Consider the following 18,538-nt stretch of genomic DNA (forward strand, 5'->3'; position numbering starts at 1 on the left):
TAGCCATCATTTAAATGTCAGTGTCAAAAAAGCATTAATTACACATTTGGATTTTGACGTAACACAAAAGTGATGGCTAATTTTTTTTGCCGGCCATTGTACCTGATTTTTTTCGAAGAAAAATTTTTCAATAATGCTATTTTATTTATTTATTTTCTTTATACCACACTGTTATTAGGATTTATCAGTACTCAATGCTTGATTGATATGACACCTATAACAGTCTAGGCCGTTATTCAAAATTATCAGACCGAGGCCGTTATTTTTGCTGCCGTTGCTACGGTTACGGCACAAATTACAACTAAATTTAATTTTTGAAGTAAAGAGAAATGCCAGTCTTACAAATAAATCATCGTTAAATGTTAAGTATTATTGGTATAAAGAAAACTATAAAACAACATACGGCCGATATGGATATAACAGACTCGGTTGATTATAAAATCTGGGCTCCGCCTCGATTTTACAATATCTCAACCTCGTCTGTTATATAACCCATATCGGCCTAATACCGTTATATACTATTTCGGGGTTACTGTTAAATGCATTCTAACGATGGATTTATTAGTACTGGATACGGTGTACAGCCATCATAGTTGAACAAGACGTACCATCTATTTCTGTCGCTCTCAACGCATTATCTGGGTATTAGCACTATCCTTTAGAGAGTCCCCCGACTCTGATTGGTTTAAATTCTCAATTTATCAATTATTTATTACTCTCCTGTCATTCGTGTCATCTTTTTTCTAATCTGTTTCTCTGAAGTTTGCGTAGTTCGAGAGTATTTGAACCGTTAACTCTATCAAGTATTATTGTTTTAGAACTTGAACATATTAAGAATGACTAATTCGTCTAAAGCCAGGTATTTTTCACTCTAATGTGAAACACTGGCAATGCTGTTGGTAAAGATTTCACAAAAGGAAATCCAGGTTTGGACTACAAAGGTGAAGAGAGTTGTCTGCCTTCAACAAGTATACTTTTGTGAAGCACTTAACTTTAATTTGTGCGTAAATTCAAACTCACAAGTATCCATGAAATTAAAAAAAAAACACCAAAATAAATACATATTAATCGTAACAGATTCTTATATTTATTTTTACAAAATAATACAACTTTGTTAAGTTTACTTCTTATCTTGTTTTTGTTTGGAGCTTTTGCAGTTTTCTTACATTCGTAGTGTATTTCCCTTTGCTCGTCAACATGTTGGATCATATTTACATGTTGTTGTTACATCTGCATTATATCTCGAATCTACTGATTGAGTAGCCGTAGTTTTATTTTCTAACAATTTTTAAAAATAGGTAAGTAAGTTATGAAAGAGAAATTAAATATTTAAGTTTTATACGCTCTACCTTTGTTGCCACTACAATGTTCTTCTGCGAAATTGAGATTAAAGGGGGCATTAGGTGTGGTAGGAAAATTCAGGTATTTTAAAATCCTAAGTGCTAAATTGCAGCGCGGGGACTGCAGCGCTTATAATCTTAATAAGGGGTCGGCTTTAGAAATTTTCAGGTAGCACTGCACTTCTTAGTTCATTACGCAGATGCATCAAAGGTGTACATGATGCTCTTGAATCCATTCAAATTAAAACTAATCGAAATCAGGATTTTCTTCAGGTGAATGACAAAAGAAAAACATTGTAATTTTTTCTTGCCACAAAAAATTGAAATTTTTGTCAACATCATCAAAAATTTACGCGGACGGTACGTTTTCACACTGTACAAAATTTTTTAAACAATTATTTGCTGTTCACGGATATAAAAATGTACATTATGTGCCTCCTTCGTCTCGATTTTTCAAACTCTTTCTCGATTCTGTTTGTTATTATAATGCACTTCCTAACCTTATATCCCAATCCCAATATACTATTAAAATCGTTCTACTGAAAAATGAGGGTTTTTGAGATGTGTCACTTTTCTTGTGCACCAACGATGTTTCTGTATTTCAATTTACTAAGTCCAATGATTTCGAAGAAAATTTTGTTTCCCGTTAGTATTCTCTTTTCCGAAAATTGCAGACTTTGCAGATGATTAATTAGTTACCTCCTTAAAAGTAGGAGGTAAGAGATAGTTATTATTTATAATCGTCTACCTGCCCACTCCCTGGGGGTAAAATGACAAGCGCTGCTATTTACTTATTTGGAAATCAGTACCTGCTTCCCCTAAAAGATTAGGACTTGACCGCCGCTGCAATTTGATACTGCCCTTGTGAACAAACCCTTTTTAAAATTTTGCATGGTTTTTTACATTCATCCTAATCAGAATTCCGAAAATGTTTTGAACAAATAACCGCATCGTTTGCAACTTTGATTGTCACTTGCACACTGATATCCATTTGTTTCTTAAGAAGGTTTCTTTTGGAAAACTGAAATCATTTTTTCACCCAGGTCTTCGGTATTTGTAAAGAATCGTCTATTTTAGGTACAGTTGCGGCCGTTGAAATCTCAGACAGGAAAGATTTAAACACTCTGTATAAATTCCGAAATTTGATTAGCGTAAACAGGACTTTCATCAAGGATTATAAAGTCAGTGTCAGTATTTGACATATTAGGCCAGAATGAGTGACATTTTTAGAAAGGTCACTTTCAATGCCACTTACAAAGCCAAAAGTTTGGCGTTGTCAAAGTGTCTGAGTTTTCAACGGCCGCAACTGTACATACCAGTGAAAAGATAAGTCTTGTCTTGAAGAACTATAAGGAGTAGAACAAATTCTGCAGGTTTTCATTATTGCAATTATTCTATTTTATGAATGCAGGAAGTTTTATGACAGTTCAGACCAGAGGTTCAGACTTTTGAATTAATTTCAAACTTCAAAATTGACATTTGCGAAACATCAAAACGACATACGTATTGTAATAACAGAGAGAAACATATTTTAATACAGGTTAGAACGAAATGGGGGAAGGTACCGAAGTCTGTGATATGTTTTTTCAAAGTCGACATACGTTTATCGGGTAAACTCCGTCCAGCGAGAGATTGGGAGAGTTTAAATTGTAGGCTTGTAACCCAACACTACAAAATGCACTAGAATACAATACAAAAAAAATTAATAAAATAAATTATTGTGGTGGTACCTTTGAAATAATTTCGCGGGCATTGTAATCCTACGCCAATTTATGCTGTCACAGCAAATTGTCAAATTTCGGCTATTGTCGTTGCCGCTGTCATTTTGAATCATCACCACCGTGTGTGGTTTATTTGCTCTTTCATCTTCAAGTGAGGTATTTTGTTGTGTTTAAAACTTCTTAATTATCTGGGATAAATTAGTTTGTTCGTTTGTATTGACTAAGTTCTGTATTGTTAACCTCCAAGTAATGTGTGTTTTGTTCGTTATTTCTTGCTTAACAATTTTTTTTTGTGGTGTTTAAACTTTCTAAGTTTTTAAGATTAGTTAGTTGTTAGTTTGTTGTTTTAGTTGTTTCTGTTCTATAAGTTCCCTATTGTTTACCTTCGAGTGCCTTTTTTTAAGTGACATTTCTATTTATAAACATTAATCCCTTTAGTGATATCACGAACAATATCTAGACTGATGCAAAGGTATGAAGATAATATTTTTAATTTAATTATATTGCTTTAAAACTGTTTTGTAGGCAACCCGAAGCTATTTGACTGTAACTGGCAACCCAGCAGCCCAGATGATGATGCAAGTGCTTATTAATTTTTCATAAATGAAAAACTTACAACTGAAAGTCCACTGGAGGTTGCTTTTCATACCTTATAACACAAAATAGTATTATACCTATCATAATTTTATTGACATCATCATTGATTAGGTCAGATTAGTCAAGGGATAAAAGTATTTTTCTTAAAGGTCACTGCGAGATACTTAGGAGTTAGCAAAAACACAGTGTCAAAGTGTGAAGGTGGTCCAACTAAAACATCATCAAGAAAGTTGACGAGGCAGCGTCCCAGAAGAGTTACAGCAGACTTGCATTACAATATTAAGCAAGAAGTTCATCTTGTACTCAATGATATGGTGCAGAGCAGTAAGACAAGGGTTGTGTACTGTAAAGATATTTTTTTTTTCAATGGAATGTTTCTTTTTTAAATTTTCAGTCTTCTACCGCCACAGGCTCTTCTGATGTTTATTCAATAAGTAAAGTTAATATTCTAATAGTATATAACGGTATTAGGCCGATATGGGTTATATAACAGACATGGTTGAGGTATTGTAAAATCGAGGCGGAGCCGAGATTTTATAATCAACCGAGTCTGTTATATCCATATCGGCCGTATGTTGTTTTATAGTTTTCTTTATACCAATAATACTTAACATTTAACGATGATTTATTTGTAAGACTGACATTTCTCTTTGCTTCAAAAATTAAATTTAGTTGTCATCTATGCCGTAACCGTAGCAACGGTAGCAAAAATAACGGCCTCGGCCTGATAATTTTGAATAACGGCCTAGTCTGTTATTATAGGTATCATATCAATCAAGCATTGAGTACTGATAAATCCTAATAACAGTATGGTATAAAGAAAAATATATTTTAATAAGATAAATTGAATTCGGACTGGCGCACGATAGTCGGTCATTCAAACAAACGTCTGCAGGAAGTCTCAGGATTTAATTTAAATTAACCCTGACGATCTCATTGTCCATTTTTGTTTTATGTTTATATTACCTACGTATTATGTCTTAAGGATACTCGAGCAGCACTGTCCATAATTTTGTGCAAGTCAGAAATTTAATTTGAAATTAACCAGTTACTGCAGGTGAAAACAAGAACGTATTTGATTTTATTTATTTGAAAAATTAAATACAGGCGTCCTTCAACCCAAGGAATTGTTTTATTTTAACTCCTAGCCCCCTGAGAAGTTCCCCATATTTTGCTTCACGAACTGATCTTCCGCTATTTTGAACACAACAATTTCGTAGACATTAAACGACCAGCAAAATTAAGTCGTTCGATTTCGCATTGATATATAAACGATCTTGTTGGTTGAAGTTTTACTTTTAAATATTCTTGACGCAAGTAGTTATCAAGAGTAGGTACACGTCTTCGTGTAAAATACTGCAACTGTAATATTTTCATTCATTTTATCTTTTATTCGTTAAGGTACTTCATTAATTAGAGCATAATTTCAGGGCACAAAATGTTACTGCTTGAAGGATATATTTCAAATTTTACGCGCGCTAGGTACTACTTTCTCTGCGTAGAATTTAGTGATTTTTATGTCAACCAATCTCTCGCTGGACAAACTATATTGCCGTATCCAGCAAGAACAGTATACCTAACAGGACTGCTAGATGCCATAAGACATGCGTTCGCCAACGTCTCGATCGCTTGTGACGTCACTGCAGTCCTCGACCGGTTTGCTAACATTTGTGAGAGTGTAACGTTTTAACGAGTTTATTGTAAGAATGCGTACACTTTTGTGTTAAATTACAAACTGCTCATTAAACTGTCACGTGTAACTTCTTCAACGGCCCAGACAGAAGCGAGCGCAACCAAGATGGCGATCTTAGTACGCGGGCGGTGGGGAATACGTCGTTGGACAGCGTCCCCTATCGGTCGTCTTGTTACACTCCCCCTTTGGATTCCACTAGCTGCCCTCAGGTGGGATCCAACTGGGCACGCTCGGCTTATGTTTGGACTTCTCGTGGTCGAGCAGCACCTCGACGGCCTCGACGAACTCCTCGGATATGGCGTGGAGGAGAGCGTGGTTGGTTCGGCGTTGTTTCGTCTTCGGGGCGGTCATCGGGCTGCGCTTTCCGGGGGCGACCTCGTCGTCGGAGAGGCGCAACAGGTTCGGAGTGGCTTTCACCTACGGATGACACAAAAGGTCTCAGTGCCGAGACGTGGTATTTACCCAGGGGACGCTCCGGGTCATCTACCGCAGCCACCACGTAGGCGACAGGGCCCTTCTTTTCTATGACGACGTAGGGGCCGTCACGTCGTGGTGCGAACTTGCTGGTATACGAGTGGGAGGCCCTGCTTAGGGCGTGCACGTCGACGAGGACTCGATCGCCGACTTCGAAGGGTGGACTAGGTCTTCTTCGCAGGTCGGCGTACTTCTTGACCTTGTCCTGCTGCCGCTCGTACGTTTCGCGAACGTCCTTTAAGATGTCAGTCATCGTCCTCAGGTGCGGAGTTATCTCCGGGACGAAGTTCTCGTTATCGAGGACGGCACGCAGATCGTGGTGGGCCTCCAGGGGGGTTCTCAGCTCGCGGCCGAAGCAGAGGAATGCTGGTGTCTTTCCGAGCGCCGCGTGTACGGTACTATTCATGGCGAACCTCACCGAAGGTAGCGCAAGGCTCCACCGGTCGTGTGTCTTTTCTACCGCTATTGCTAGCTGCACCGTCAACTCGCGGTTTCTTCTCTCCTCCGGGTTGGCGGCCGGGTAATACACAGGGGTCAGGATCTGCTCAATCCCCAAACAGTAGGCCGTTTGCTGCATGATCTCGCTCACAAATTGCGAGCCGTTATCGCTGATGACCTTGCGGGGTGTCCCATATCGCAGGATCACTTCGTCGACTAGACATTTGGCGCAGGCCTCAGCTGTGGCCTTGGCTAATGGGAACAACTCCATCCAACGTGTGGCGGTATCTTCTATTGCGAAGACCCACCTCTTTCCATCAGAGGTAACGGGTAATGGACCGTAGAGATCGATCGCTAGAGTCTCGAAACGTCGGGCTAACGTAGGGGTCTGTAAAAGTCCAGTGGGTTTCATATTGGAGAATTTGTACCTCTGACAATCTGCGCACTGCCGGACATGTTTTCGAACATCATGCCTCAGCGTGGACCAGAAGTAGTGTCTGCTGACTTTCTCGATGGTCCTTTCCACGCCTGGATGGCCGGCCCGGGTGGAATCGTGGAACTCCTTCAGGACCGCAGGAACCAGTTGCTGTGGTACCACCAGTTGCGGTTCTTCCGTTTCGGAATCAGGAACGTAGCGGTAGAGGATACCACCGGACATGACATAACCGCGGTCGGTCCAACGCGCCAGACCCTCGTCGGCACCGTCTTCGAAGCATAGTACAATTTTCTTAATTGTTTCGTCTTTCGACTGCTCGTTTCGCAGTTCTGTTGCTGAGACTGTGGGGATATTGATGGACGCAAAGCAGGCTTCCAACTTGGAACTTGCGTCAAGATCGGCGATCGGGGGACGAGATAACATGTCAGCTACCACATTTCTTCTTCCAGGGATATAGTCGACGCGCAAATCAAATGACTGCAACAAAAGAGCCCAACGTGCTAACCTACCAGATGGTGATCTCAGTGACATTAACCACTTCAGGGGCTGGTGGTCGGAGGCCACTATCACTCTTGCGCCTTCTAAGTAGCCTCGAAATTTTTGTACTCCGAAGACAATCGCCAGAGCCTCTCTCTCTGTTGTTGTGTAGTTCTTCTCAGCTGGTGTTAACAACCGGCTCGCGTATTCCACGGGTCTCTCGTCCGGGCCCTCCCCCTGCCCCCAATGCGTAGGAGCTGGCATCCGTTCTCAAGGTGTACGACAGGCTGGAATCTGCCTGACGTAGTATGGGCGCCGCACTGAGTAAATCCTTTAACTTTGCGAACGCGTCCTCCTGTGCCGTTCCCCAGGTCCACACTGCCGTCTTCTAAGTCAACTCCGTCAGAGGTTTGGCGACATCTGAGAATCCTGGTACGAATCTTCTAAACCAGCTGCACGTCTGAAGAAAAGACAGCAACTGCCTCACATTCCTTGGTGCCTCCATGTGCAAAATGGCGGAAACTTTATCCGGGTCAGCTGATATCCCTCCCTTCTTTATGATATGTCCGAGAAATTTAACTTCTGCACACGCGAACACGCACTTCCTCCGGTTCGCGCCGAGTTTGAATAGTCTTAAACGGGTGAACACTTCCTCCAAGTCCTCTAAGTGTCTGTCAAGCGTCGGTGAGAGTACAATGATGTCGTCCATGTACGCTACCAGAAACACGTTAGGTAACCCCACTTTAAACCTGTCGATTAGCCGTTGGAAGGTCGCTGGCGAGTTACGCAATCCAAACGGCATCCTCAAAAACCGATAGAGTCCGAACGGCGTGACAAATGCAGTTTTATCGCGGTCTTCTGGTCTTACGGGGACTTGCCAAAATCCACTCTTAAGGTCCAACGTGCTCATGTAAAAGTTCTGTTGAGCAGCGTGCAACACGTCGTCAATTCGCGGTAGCGGGTAACAGTCTGGCACCGTCACCGAGTTCAGCTTTCGAAAGTCTACGCACACGCGGAAACTGCCGTCCTTCTTTGGGACCATTACCACTGGGGCTGCATATGGAGATTCGCACTCTTCGATGACATTTTTTTCAACCATTCTCTGGATCTCCACCTCAAGGACTGCCCGCCGCTGAGGGGACATGCGATACGGGGTAGTAGCTATGGGGCGATCGTCGGGCAAAGTTATGCGGTGTTCCGCGTATGGTGTGGGTTCATCACTCTCCTCGAATACTTCTTTGTGGGAATCAAGCAGTCGAACCAGTTGGTCTTTCTGAACTTTGTCCAGCTCCGTACCCTCGTCATCTCGCAATGGCTCTAATTGGACGGTGCTTGCCGCCAGGGAGACTTCCTTTTCACTAACTAAGGGGCCCCAATTTGGCTGGCCTCTGAAACGCCACTGCATCCTTGGGAAGTCCAAGATAACGTCAGCCGCTTTGATGAAGTCCATACCCAGCAGAGTCTTGCCTCGGCTGTGTTCAGGTATGGCTGTAACAGAAGTGTGTACTATTCGATCGTTCACTTCTACCTGTACTTTATAGACTTCGGTGGCCATCTCCACAGGTTCTCCATCTGCCATCGTCAACTCTTGCGTCAACCTAGTGAACGGCGCTTTTATCCGCTTCAGATGCCCGTATAGGTTGTGTCCGGCTATACTACGGCTAGCACCCGAGTCCACGTAAGCGAGTCCTTCTTTTCTGGCGATTGTTACCGGCATGAACGCTCTGCAGACATCACCCAGACCTGCAGTCAGTATCTCGGCGGTGGTCGAGTTCCTCCGTTGGCGTTCGTTCGGGCACTGCGAGCGCACGTGTCCCAGTTGGCGACAGCCAAAACAAATTTGCCCTGGATTTGTTCGCGTCGTGGTCGCTTGACGTGCTGGGGTGGCTTCCTGACTCCGCGCGAGCTTCCGACACTCCTTCTCTGTGTGTCCATGGGCTCCACAGTATGAACACTTCGGGCGGGTCTTGGTTCCTTTTTCGATCTCTGGGATTTCTTCCTCCTTCAGGGCGTCCTCAGCTCCTCGCGTCTTCGCGATAAACGTCTCGAAGTTGTTAAGTTCGTCTCGGGGAACCAACCTTCGGATTTTGCTGCTGAGAAGCCCATAGATCATGTCGATCTGGTGGATCTCGTGAAGGGGAGGCGTGGGGGATAGTTTCGACAGCAGCGCCCTCGCACTGTTTACGAACATGTCTGTAGCCTCCGTGTCTTTCTGTTGCCGGGAAAACAGCTCCCTAAAAATTTTGTAATTTGGTTTGACCTCACCAAAGCTTCGCCGCAGCGCGTTGATCGCGGTCTCCCAGGTGTCCACGGTGGCCTTGGTTCCCTGCCACCAAGTCGCCGCCGCTCCGTCCAACAGCATCGCCAGCCCTTTCAACGCATTCAAGTCGGAGACACCGACGCAGTCTTTGTATATCGTCACGGCGTCGATGAAGGCTGCAACAGATTCTCCTCTGGCTCCTGCGAACCTACTTTTGCAGTCAGCAAGATTCCCACTTGTAGTCGGGAGCGTCGGGCCTGATCCGGTCTTCAGACTGGCCAACAGTCTCTCAAACTGCTCCGGACTCATCACGAGGTTTCCCGATGTGGCGTTTCCTGGCATTCTCGTTGTTGGTTGCGTACCTGACCTCAAGCCGTATGCGTGTGGTTCGTTGCTCATTCACAAAAATGTTCCTGGTTGAAGTGCAAAACCCTTATCTTCTTTGGTCGTGCGCGTCTCCCAAGGCCAACTTCGCTCAGCGCTGAAGGACGACGGTTTTTCTGCTCTTCTTTCGCAGTCTGGATTTTCACTCTCTGGGGTGCTTCTGTTCTTCTAAGCGCGACTTCTCAGACCAATCCCGACTGGTGCTTGAGAACGACGGCCTTTTCTTCCAACGGTTCTTCGCAAAACTCACGTGTTTGTTGAAAACGGTTCTTCATAGTTCGAGCCCGAGTTGGAGCGCCAGTGTAACGTTTTAACGAGTTTATTGTAAGAATGCGTACACTTTTGTGTTAAATTACAAACTGCTCATTAAACTGTCACGTGTAACTTCTTCAACGGCCCAGACAGAAGAGAGCGCAACCAAGATGGCGATCTTAGTGCGCGGGCGGTGGGGAATACGTCGTTGGACAGCGTCCCCTATCGGTCGTCTTGTTACAAGAGTGCATTTTCAATCTATGAAATTTGTTAGTTCTGTTTCTCTTGGACATTTTTATTTATCCTTAACAGTTTACTTACACAAATGTTCATTCTTCGTTCGAAGAATAACGAAATGACATTTATCCCTTTGACATTATCATTGTTTTCCAGTTTCCACGGCGCGCTTGATTTTTTTTTCACATTCATTTATAAAGCATCGTAACAATGATTTTTTTATACATACAGGGTGCGTCTGCTTAAACTTTATATTTGAATATCTTCGTTATTTTAAATAACTGCTGAATGATATTTAGTCTTAATAAAGGCTGCATTGCCCTCTTTACATAGGCACTACAAAAATTAACAAGGATCTGGACAGAAGAAGAATATTCAAGAAAAAAATTAATGAAAAAAAAATATTTTCAGCATTTTCTAACATTATAACTTTTAACATGGATATCAAATATTTCTGTGTAGATTTTCTGCCTAATAATCATCCTAGTGCTTATTATTGACGAATAAATTAATGTTAAATAAAGACAATTTCCAGACTTCATTCACCAGTGTGTATTTACGTAAAAAAATACTTCACGGCTTACTGATTTACACAACTTTGACAACGTCAAAGTAAAAAAGTTCGTGAAATCTTTGAAATAATCTTTTATACAAGATGTCGTTCTCACAGCAAGAGAAAATTGATATTATTTTTACATATGGAGAGTGTTACCGGTGCTATCGAGCCCCAGCAAGAATTCTTCAGGCCCGTCAAGAAAATGATAAATTTTCCGAAATGAATATCAGATAAATTATAAAGCTGTTTGAAGATACTGGCAGTGTTAAAGAATTGCCACGAGTAAGGAATGCTCTCCCCAAAAATATTAACTTTCAAAATGCCGTTGTTGTTTAGGTAACTGAAAATGCACACACAAGCACAAGAGCAGTAGCGGCTACACTGAATGACTCACAAAACACGATTATTAGAACTTTAAGGGCTAGTTTACAGAAGCGAAATTATGTTAATCGTAATCAAATGCAAGATTAACTAAACACGTGATCAGATTGAACCAATCGAAGTTTCGGATTCATGGGTTAGTGGCGCATTAAAATTTAATTCGAATTAAATATTTAATTCTCTTTCTATAAACTGGTCCAATGTCTTTGAAATTTCATCCATATGAAATGATCCTGCAACAAGAACTTCACTGAGGAGTTTTTATTCCAGAATTGAAAGGTGTGTGGAAGTTAATGGTCGAAATAAATTTTGAGCATCTAATTTAGTTATAATTATTTTGAGGACATTTGTTTAATTTTCTGTGCTGCTAATTGTGTTACATTGTTAAATTTATTGCAGATATTTTAATTGTTATTATTTAGTATGTGCTTAAATTATTTATTCACCTTCACCCCCTCTAAGCTTCCATAACAGCCACTTTTATAAATAAAAACAAAAAAATAAGGAGGGTACCGGCTACCGGGTACCCCATGATTCATTGTTTAAAAAATAAAATTAATAACATTTGAATTCGTTTTATTGAAAACTTACTTTATAATAATTTAGTAAATTTTTCCAGAGAAGACTGATCCCTAGGATGCAAACGTAGCTACACCGGAGTTTGTACATACATACCTATATGAATTTTTATTGTATTTTACCGAATAGTTCAGTAGTAAAAGAATTTAAATAAGATAACAATGCCCCGTCAAATTGACGTATCTAAATTATTTGCTGAAAAATGAGTCATCTGTGAAACAAATTCCTAACAACTTTTTACGCTTAAACGCTGTTTTGAACACAGCTGGAAAATTAGTTTTTTTTAACACTAATTTATTGCGTAGTCATCAGTAAAAGTGTAATAAAAACAATACAGGGAGATACAGAGGCCACAGCTGAATATGTTATACTCCGTAATCTGAGAAAAAGCCAAAAAAAAAAATTTACTGCGGTTATTTTTCAAATAACTCTGTATCCTTGCAGGTTTTGTTAACTTTTGTTAAGCACATGTCAAGAGGTCATTGAGAAATATAATACAGTGGAACTCGGTTAGAACGAACCCGGCTTATAACGAACGCTCGGATATAAGGAACAGAATTGAAAGTCCCGTTTGAAAATCCTATATTATATTAACAAATTTGTTCGGTTATAACGAACCTCGCTTACAACGAACGCTTGCTTTTAACGTCCAATATTTAGGCGCGAAAGCGGTCTACAACTCGGTTATAACGTACGCATGTGCACTTTTTTTACATTCTACGAAACAATAAACACAGCAAGCGTTGACAAGGCAGTCACTGTTTCTTAGTTTACGTCCGTATGGCCAAAATTACGAAGAAAATACTGGCTGTCTTAAAAAAACGGCCCACGCTATAACTTTGCTACTGATAACCCAAATGAAAAAAATTAGACAGGAAACGAAATGGCTCTAAAAACATTACAAACCTGAGTGAGCATATAATTTTTATACCATCTACACATTTATGGGCAATGGCCAACTTTTATTTTTCAAATGGTAACCTATTTTTTTTTATTGTTCTGTTTTTTTTTCTGATTGTAATGGCATAAAAAACTACATATGTATACACTTTGATAACAAAATTTTCGAGAAAAAAAGGAAAATATGTTGCATCAAAATTAGGTTTATTGTGATATTAATGAAAAAATCAAGTTAACCGACCTCCATTATTCGATGATTTTTATTAATTATAATTAGATAAATAAAATATGCAACATGAAACGTGCGTAAAATTGCCATTTAAGTCCAGCACACTACCAACAAATTTTCGTTTATGAAATAAGGATAAATCTAAGACAGGCTGTATAATGAGAGGGATATTTTCAACGGTGATGAAACGGGATTATTTTATAAATAATAAAATAAACACCAAATAAAACTTTGAAATTCAAAGGTGAAAAATTATGTGACGGAAAACAGTCCAAAGAACGGCAAACGATTTTTGTTTTCCGCTAATATGACCGGTACCGAGAAGAGGAAACTCTTAGTGGCTATTTGAATTAAATAAAATGTTTACCATATTATCTTATGTATACCTATGTAATTATTTATCTTTCTTAATAAATAACGACGACGTACGGTTAGAACGAACGATCGGATATAACGAACAAATTCTGAAGTCCCTTGAGTGTTCGTTATAACCGAGTTCCACTGTATTGCTAAATATTGTTTACCTTAATTGATAATTAAAAAAGATATTCGGATATAAAGTTTTAGTAGACGCACCCTGTATATCTTTTTTAAATTTTTATTGCACAAAAGCCAACATGTTGACATCATTGAAAGCAGAAAAAAAAATCTATACTCTACTAGAATAGAAATAAATAAAAATATATTTTAGGAATCAGCCTGTATGAAAACAGTTTATTTGAGTTTCGTTAGTGACTTAAAAGCTTGTGTGTTTAGACGCTAATTTTTTGGTTTTCTATGAAAAAGGACATTTTATTTTCTACTTAGTAAAAGTTTATTATTTTAACTTTAGAGGTAATATTTTAATTGTGCAAAACATGCGTAGCACAATATGTGCGGTGTATGGATGTATCTAATAACACCTATATTAAGCAAAAAGAGATTGCCGAAAAATTTTCATTCTTGTTTCACAAATTATTAGAAAAGAGTGGATTGTTTGTTGTAGAAGGAAATTACGATTACAAAAGAGGAAATTGATGATGATGTAAATGAGTTGCAAAGCAGCTCATCATTCTCATCACCCACCAGTATCTTTAAATGCATCTAAAGAGCGCTCTGATTTAAAAAAAAAAATGCTGAGGAACATAAAAACCATCGGAACAGTTTTCAAAAAAAGTTAGGAAATGGAACTTGCACACAAAAAAAGGGTGGACAAAATTTTTTGGCCGGACTAGTACTTTCAATCTTAAATCCTACCATGGTGAATAATTTCGAAAAGGACAGGACGTATATATCCGGTGTGGCCGGTGTGTCAAAAAGCTACTGGCTTCATGTAGAACTCCGAAAAAATATTTAAAAAATTTTGTCAAAAAATAAAATGAAATTTAATTTTTGAGGTACAATTTTTCTAAATTGTTTTTTGAATCTTCTACGTTGTCCCACAACCTCGTACGTAAAATTTTGGCACATTTTAAAAATACACTTGTATATCATATTTTACAAAATGTACCCCAATGCAAAGTAACCTCTAGGAAATATGCTTTAAAATAAGGAAACCGCATTGGTGTACATTTTATAAAATATGATATACAAGGTGTATTTTTAAAATGTGTTGAAATGTTACCTACGAGGTTGTGGGTCAACGTAGAGGACTAAAAGCAATAAAAAAAAATGTATCATAAAAATTAAATGTCATGTTATTTTTTGACATAAAATTTTTTAAATATTTTTTCCGAGTTCTACATGAAGCCAGTAGCTCGTGGATAAAAGTTTATCCGACCTTTTTGACACACCCGATATACAAAATTGAGCAAAAAAAATCTTCAAAACAGAAGCGACTACCATTCCAATTAATTAAAGATTTTTGCAAGCGAAGCTTAATATGTATGTAATTACGATGAATTTCAGAAATTTAAAATCCAAATTTACAAGGGGCATGAAAAGAAAAATTCCACAGGACGACATCGGTAGAAGAAAAAAAAATTAGAAAGTTACATAAAATTATTAATTAAACATAGTGAAGAATAAAATTTTCTATACCTACCTATTTCTTTCTAGTCCTCCGCAACTTTTTTATATTTTTGTATACGTAAATATTATACAGGGTTATTCTAAATGATTGTAGTCGAAGTAGGCGTGAAAACCGAATGTAAAATTTATGGTTGCCGCTCCACATAAAAAAACATCAAAATGATGTGAATAAGTGAGTACACACCATTCACACACGGGAGTTAAATTGGGTGCAAAACAATTCAATATGTATTTTTAAAACAACTCAATCTTTTTGGATTCAATTGTCAATTTTACAAAAATAAAGAATTTTCACCTAAAAACAGCGACAAAACAGACAGTTCACATGCAAGCGGCAAAAATGTAATAACATAGGCCATGCCCATGTTATTACATTACTTCGACTACAATCATTTAAAATAACCCTGTACATAATTTTATAATAAAATATTCAACAAAAATGGCATTTTTTCAAATCGATTTAATTTAAACACAGCAGATTAATTCTCCCATCCATGCTTTTCAATGGGAAACGCGTCAAGTGAGGACTGCAGTCTACGTCACAGCTAACGAGAGGTTGCGCGGACAGATTCAGGCGATCCAGCAATCCTGTTACTGTTTACTATTCTTGGTATCCAGTACTACGGGGTGATCAAGAATGACCGAGTCTGTTGGTAACAATGAAATTTGGCAAATTTAAAATTTACCAACGAAGGTTCATTTTTGTAATAGTATAAACATAACCTGCATAACCAAGAATGTTTTTAATGTCATCTCAAGTTAAAAAATCCGGTCAGTGCGTGGTCAGTGCCAGTTACTAGACAAAAATCACCAGTATTTTCAATTGTTTCATTGCCAACAGACTCAGTCATTGTTGATCACGCTGTAATAAATCCATGATTCTAACATTATGGCATATCGTTGGATTCAGAAAAATAATCTCTTTCAAAATCAGAATAAAAAAATATACCAAACTATTTGAAAAACCCAAGTTGACTATCATCTGACCTTAAACGACTTTTTGAAAAAAAAAGAGTATATTGTGGTTATAGTGTTTATAAACCGATTTATTTTAGTTTTTCTTTTATTTAAATCTAACCATAAATAACGGAGATATGGCTTGCGGCATTTTTAGGACGTATCCTGTATATTAGATTAGGACTTCGAATACCTGTTTCCCAATAAAAATCTGTTTGACATTTCGCCGCACGTGAAGTGTAGCAAAAATTTTAAATTAACATCGATAAGGTATTCCCTGAAACGAAACAATCAATGATACTCACATGAAAGTGCTTTTAAACTGATTTTTTATTTTATATTATTATCCATTGTTTAATGTTATTGCGTTGTTTATTTTACAGCGTGATCAAAAAGGACTGTTTGAGTTGGCAGTACTGATTTTTACTTTTAAATGGTATAACTGGAGTAACTTCCGGCACACTGACTGTTGACAGTTCAAGTTGTTTCTTTTTGTACCGTTGATTTTTATACATACATAAGTACATAACTTACAATTCTGTAGCTGTTGATTTCACGTCAAATATCTGTCGGTTGCAGTATCACAAACAGCCGAATAACAAAATGCTCTTAATTGTAGGTATTGCCAACTCAAGCAGTCCCTTTTTATCACTCGGTATTTACATTGTAACTGGCTAAAAACAAAATTTGGAAGTGAAATAAAATTTTTAGAGACCGCTTAACGTCTCAAATAGTTATTTTTCACTATTTTACGATGACAAAATATCTAGTTATTAAAGCATCCAAGGAAACTTTTTGGCAAATATTTTTGATCTATCAAAAATGACACACTTTGCGACTTGATAACGATGCAAAAATGTGGCGTTGTTTTGACGGTTCTATAAAAATAAATTTTCACCTTAATTAAAAATGGCCAATCTGAACGACCGAATTATTTCATTTCAAATTCACGTCACAATAGCAAAAATCTTTCCCAAAATTCTCAGAATCGAAGAAGCTATTTTGAAATCAACGAAATAACAACAAAAATACCAATATGTTACGATCAGTTTACGTTGCACTTTACCACACAAGTGTGTTAAAGATTGGTCATTACAACATTCAAATGAATGTCACAAAGTTGACATCTTTGATTGATAGTAAATAAAATAACTTAAAACAGGATATTTGAATTAAATCAAAAACGATCTAGGTTATTTTAATACTAGCTTTCAGATTTATCAGTGATAGAGTAATCTGACGTTATTTGCAAACAGATAACATAATCGTAGACAATACTTTTCAACATCTCTTATCAGTTCTTCACTTTTTGATATTTTTATTATTCGGTTATCCGCTGATTCATGTCAACAAAAACATATTGGAGGAATTTGTTACGGCTAAGCCAACTAATTTAACAAAACCCACATAAAATACACATTTTGACCTAATTTTTTCAGATGCTACGTTTTCAGAGATACGAAACTAATTAACATGTGCTTATCTATGGCTTGACAGTTTCTACATTTTCATTGTTTTTGGAACTGCGCTAATAACCTCATTGTGACCAATAAGAATTTTATCTGTGACTAATCTGTCGATAACATTTTTTGTAGAGAAAATATTTAGCAGTTACCTAATATAGTTTTATCATCCAAGCAAAATGACCGTGCAGAGTGTCAGCATTATCCAAAGACTTTCTTGGATCTTGAACATCCTTTTCCACCAAGCTGTAGCAGTAATCATTGTTTACATCTTAAGTGTGACTTTTATCAACGAGGAGGTAAACTCACTGGGAACATGGCACATGGTGCTGACACCAATTGGGGTAAGATTGACTATGATATTCTTCCTCTTGTTGCACAAAACATATTTTGTAGATCATGCTGATAATGATGGAGAGTCTTATTTTGTTCACGAAAAGCAACATTTACACCTTTGGCATGGCAAGGTCCACCAAACAATACGTTCACACCGCTCTTCAGATCACAAGTACGGTCTTGATAACAGTCGGGATAGCGTTCAGAATCAGTAGCAAAAAGGGCAGTCACTTCAGCACCACGCATGGAATTCTAGGTTAGCGAAAACGAAGACAAAACAAAAACTGAACGAAATTTTCAGGTCTGGTCGCCTGGATCATGATTTGGATGTCCGTCTTCTTGGGCATAACAATTTCCCAGTCTCAGACCCTGAAAAATTACATTTCTCCCGTTTGGCTGAAACTTTGCCACTCCTTGGTGGGTGTGACTGGTTTTACACTGGGACTTGTCACTTTGGGATTCGGGCTGAAGGATTACTTCAGCAGGATGTCTCATGAAACCATAATCCTCGCCGTTATTATCACAATGGCTCTTCTGTACGCCTGGGCTCTTTTTGACACCTTCAAGTCTATTTACGGTCACATTCGTAACATTCTAGGCAGATGAACCAGAAATCACAGATAATATTTGTTTTTAATTTATTATCATAGAGATAAGGATAGATAGTTGTTGTATGAGTAAAACCTCGACCTCGATTAGTGCAATCTTATTTATGCTAATTTGTAATTTGTTATGCATTATTGATGAATATATCAAGTAAATCACAACAGTTGTACCGTCAGATTTGTTTCGTTATGCAATCAACGTATTTCCCCCAG

General features: G+C 38.4%; 1 protein-coding gene and 1 long non-coding RNA gene across 2 annotated transcripts; both read left to right on the top strand.

Moving 5' to 3' along the window:
* Positions 1-2,600: 2,600 nt before the first annotated feature.
* LOC138124089 (uncharacterized) lies at positions 2,601-4,362 on the top strand. Its single transcript, XR_011156998.1, has 3 exons — positions 2,601-3,533; positions 3,587-3,998; positions 4,053-4,362. It is a non-coding gene; the product is annotated as an uncharacterized lncRNA (long non-coding RNA).
* Positions 4,363-17,383: 13,021 nt separating this feature from the next.
* Positions 17,384-18,487, top strand: LOC138124393 (uncharacterized). The gene is made up of 3 exons (XM_069039419.1): positions 17,384-17,728; positions 17,781-17,976; positions 18,022-18,487. The coding sequence occupies exons 1-3, from the start codon at positions 17,564-17,566 to the stop codon at positions 18,324-18,326; spliced, it is 666 nt and encodes a 221-aa protein (XP_068895520.1). The 5' UTR covers positions 17,384-17,563; the 3' UTR covers positions 18,327-18,487.
* The last annotated feature ends 51 nt before the right edge of the window (positions 18,488-18,538 follow it).

Source organism: Tenebrio molitor, chromosome 2 (genome assembly GCF_963966145.1).
Source record: "Tenebrio molitor chromosome 2, icTenMoli1.1, whole genome shotgun sequence".
In the NCBI taxonomy this organism is placed as follows: domain Eukaryota; kingdom Metazoa; phylum Arthropoda; class Insecta; order Coleoptera; family Tenebrionidae; genus Tenebrio; species Tenebrio molitor.

Excerpts from the sequence above, each read along its gene's own strand:
- LOC138124393 (XM_069039419.1), top strand. The coding sequence starts at position 17,564 with ATGACCGTGCAGAGTGTCAGCATTATCCAAAGACTTTCTTGGATCTTG. Across the intron at positions 17,729-17,780 it reads TGGTGCTGACACCAATTGGG|ATCATGCTGATAATGATGGA; the intron begins GTAAGATTGACT and ends CATATTTTGTAG. Across the intron at positions 17,977-18,021 it reads CACCACGCATGGAATTCTAG|GTCTGGTCGCCTGGATCATG; the intron begins GTTAGCGAAAAC and ends CGAAATTTTCAG.